This window comes from Bombus impatiens, unplaced genomic scaffold (genome assembly GCF_000188095.3).
Source record: "Bombus impatiens unplaced genomic scaffold, BIMP_2.2 scf_0549, whole genome shotgun sequence".
NCBI lineage: Eukaryota > Metazoa > Arthropoda > Insecta > Hymenoptera > Apidae > Bombus > Bombus impatiens.
The window spans coordinates 17,433-20,242 of NT_176968.1; the positions used below are offsets into that span (position 1 = coordinate 17,433).

At 51.2% G+C, this 2,810-nt stretch overlaps 1 protein-coding gene and 1 long non-coding RNA gene across 2 annotated transcripts in view; one reads left to right on the forward strand and one right to left on the reverse strand.

Annotated features, from left to right (window-relative positions):
* Positions 1-223: 223 nt before the first annotated feature.
* Positions 224-2,810, reverse strand: part of LOC100742874 (box A-binding factor) — a 17,649-nt gene continuing 15,062 nt past the window's right edge. The window contains 3 exon segments of the mRNA XM_024369349.2: positions 224-1,517; positions 1,600-1,862; positions 2,207-2,469. Of these exon segments, the coding sequence (XP_024225117.1) occupies positions 1,102-1,517; positions 1,600-1,862; positions 2,207-2,469 (942 nt within the window). The 3' untranslated portion in view covers positions 224-1,101.
* The window catches only part of LOC117151962, a 6,878-nt gene continuing 5,874 nt past the window's right edge, over positions 1,807-2,810 (forward strand). Inside the window, exon 1 of the long non-coding RNA XR_004462146.1 lies at positions 1,807-1,889. This is a non-coding gene — a long non-coding RNA (uncharacterized LOC117151962). The remainder of the gene's footprint in view (positions 1,890-2,810) is intronic.

The window sequence follows — 2,810 nt, forward strand, 5'->3', positions numbered from 1 at the left end:
CCCAACCTTTAGCCGAGATTAGTGGAGATATCGCGGTCGTTATCGCCGAAAATACACAGGGATGAAGTTTTTCCTGCACGTTCACCGACTTCTCTTCGCCAGCTGGTCGAGTACTCGTTGCCGCGCGTGCTTCTTCTTCCTATGCTCCGCTTGCATCTGCCGCGGACGTTCTACATTTTCAGGGACTCGGGGCCGGACTCAGCAGTCTCGTGCGATTTCGTCCTTCCGATTTAAATATCCCTTTTTATTTAAAAATAACCTATTCGATACAGCACACTTTGAAAATATATCAACATGTTAAAACATAACGTGCGACATTTAGTCGCTGATCGTCGATATTCAGTCGTCGACGTAATTACATTATCGTTATAAAATTACTATTTTCTGTATCGTATCGTGATATACATATATATACGTCGTAGTGCAATTGAACGAGTCGAACACCGCAAGGTGACGCGATGCTACAATTAGATCGCGATAGATAACGATTATTTTTAGTTTTCTAATGCTTTCGATTCGACGCGCACACAGCTCGCGCTTCGAATCTACGCTCCTTACTTTCTAATAACGTGTATTTCCTATTTACACAGACAGGATCCAACGGTCATTCTCACAACCCAATCTTTCCCAACAACATATATTCGGCAAAATTCTTACTTCATTCTACGTACGCGTAACGCCGCGAGTTCGCGCCTTACGAGACGTACTCGTATTTTCCATTCCTTTCGCCGATCTTAGGAGGTTACAACGGAGGTCGTACGAAGGGTACAAGTACGTCTTTTCGACGAATCCAACGATTCGTTTAACGCGTCTTTCGCGTCCATTCCATCGGTCGTTGTTCGAACAGCGAGCACGCACCGACGAGAGAACAGCCGGAACGAAAAGAAACGACGAAAGACGTTTCCTTTTTGGTTTTCGTTTCCTCTCGTTCTTCTCTTCTCGTCCCGCGAACCTCGATGAACGTTCGTCTCTCGTTGCCCGATCGTCGAGCAAACGTTCCTCCTTCTTCGCACCTCCTTCGAAATCACGACACGTCCTCGTCGGCCTCCTACGGCTACGTTGGAGATTCGTCGGCGTCGAACGTCGACGGATGAACGGACTTTACGACGATATCGAGACGACGGTAGGTCTGTCCAGGTGACCGTTGTCCAGGATAATTTTAGTGGCCGCCGTGTTGGGCGACGAATTGCCAAGCGTTACGATATGCGGGGAAGCGAGTTGATGATGATCGGGTGAATGACTCGCGGATAACATGACCGGCGATCGATTCGCGCAAGGAGGCGACGGGCACTCGACTTTCGGCGAGTGCGTTTCGAGTAGTTGCTGGTGTTGATGCTGATGTTGATGCTGCTGTTGCTGCTGTTGCGGCTGTTGTTGCTGCGAGGCGATCATGTCGTAATACATCTCCGACTGGTAGGAGACGATTCGGCTGGTTGACTGCGGACTGCCGTACAGATTGCTGCCGTAGCTCACCTGAGGCACTGCGGTATGGTTCATCCTCAATTCTCCGTACGTACCTGCGCAAACGTTGCAACGTGGTAAACGAAATCTGCGAATAACGCGGCGTGGTTAACAACGACGCCAACGAGATACACTTACCTGGCTCCAATTTGACGTTGTTGTTGTTATTGTTGTTGTTGTTGTTGTTGTTGTTGTTGCTGCTGCTGTTGCTGCTGCTGGCGGTGGTGATGCTGGTGTTTCCGTTGTGACGAGCAGAGGTGCCGTGGCTCGCGGAAACGCACTCTATCGTGGTAGACGTTCCCGAGCGCGTGGACTCGACTCGCGGTGCCATCATTCGAAGTCCTCGTCCGACTGGCATGGGCACGATGTCACCGGGCCCAGGGACGAAACCGCGCGTATCTCTGTTAACAACAAAAATACACTCAAGCGTCGAAACGGAGGTGGAGGATCGTCGATCCGAGCTACGAAACGTACGCTGGTAGCCACCGGGCGGGAGGGGGGAGAGTCTGGTGCAATTCGAGTTCGCTAGTGCGACTCTCTGGAGCCGAATCTACGCTGCTCTTTCGTGGTCCAAGGTGAAACAGCGTCGATTCGGCTTTAGCCTCGTATTTGATAGGCGTGTATTTAATAACAGAATCTTCGACCAGGTATAGTCGTAACGTTCGGATCGAGTTCAACGATAACGAATCGTTCGACGGTCGTCGATAAACGTGTGGTATAAAAATCCGTATATCCGATAACGTACCCCTCGAGAACCACCTCACCGTTGCCTGTACAGGACGCTACGGTGCCGGCGATCGCCGTCGCATCGGTCGATTTCATCTTCGGCTTCCTCTTCCTGGTTTGAATGCTGTCCTTTTTCATAGCGTGAGGCCTGTTCACGCCGTGCAATTTGAAATAGAGCCCGCATGCGTTGCAAACGGGCTCACCTAACGTGTTCCTGCGCCATAACGACGTCATCGTCGTTTGGCAATTGCTGCACGACGTGCCCACTCGTCTCGAAGCGGACTGCGGACACACGAAATCTCGTTAAAACGCGTGCTAACTAAGCAGCAACTTGCGCGCACGACTCGGGCGCGAAGAGAGAAAAACTTGAAAGAGAAGGGGCGAGAGAGGAGGAACGCGGGGCAGGGAGGTTGCGACGAGATATCGCCAAGAGCCTCTTCTCTTTCGTCCAAGTAGAAGAACGAGCGAGCGAGCGGACAGACACTTATAAAAGAAGAAGCGAGACGGAGAAGGAGGGGAAAGCAAGGTGTGGATCGGGTTGAAAGAGATCTTACATCTACCGCCGTTTAACTTATGATCGATCAAGCCCGAACGCTGACTCGTGCGCGGCGATCGCCAACCGT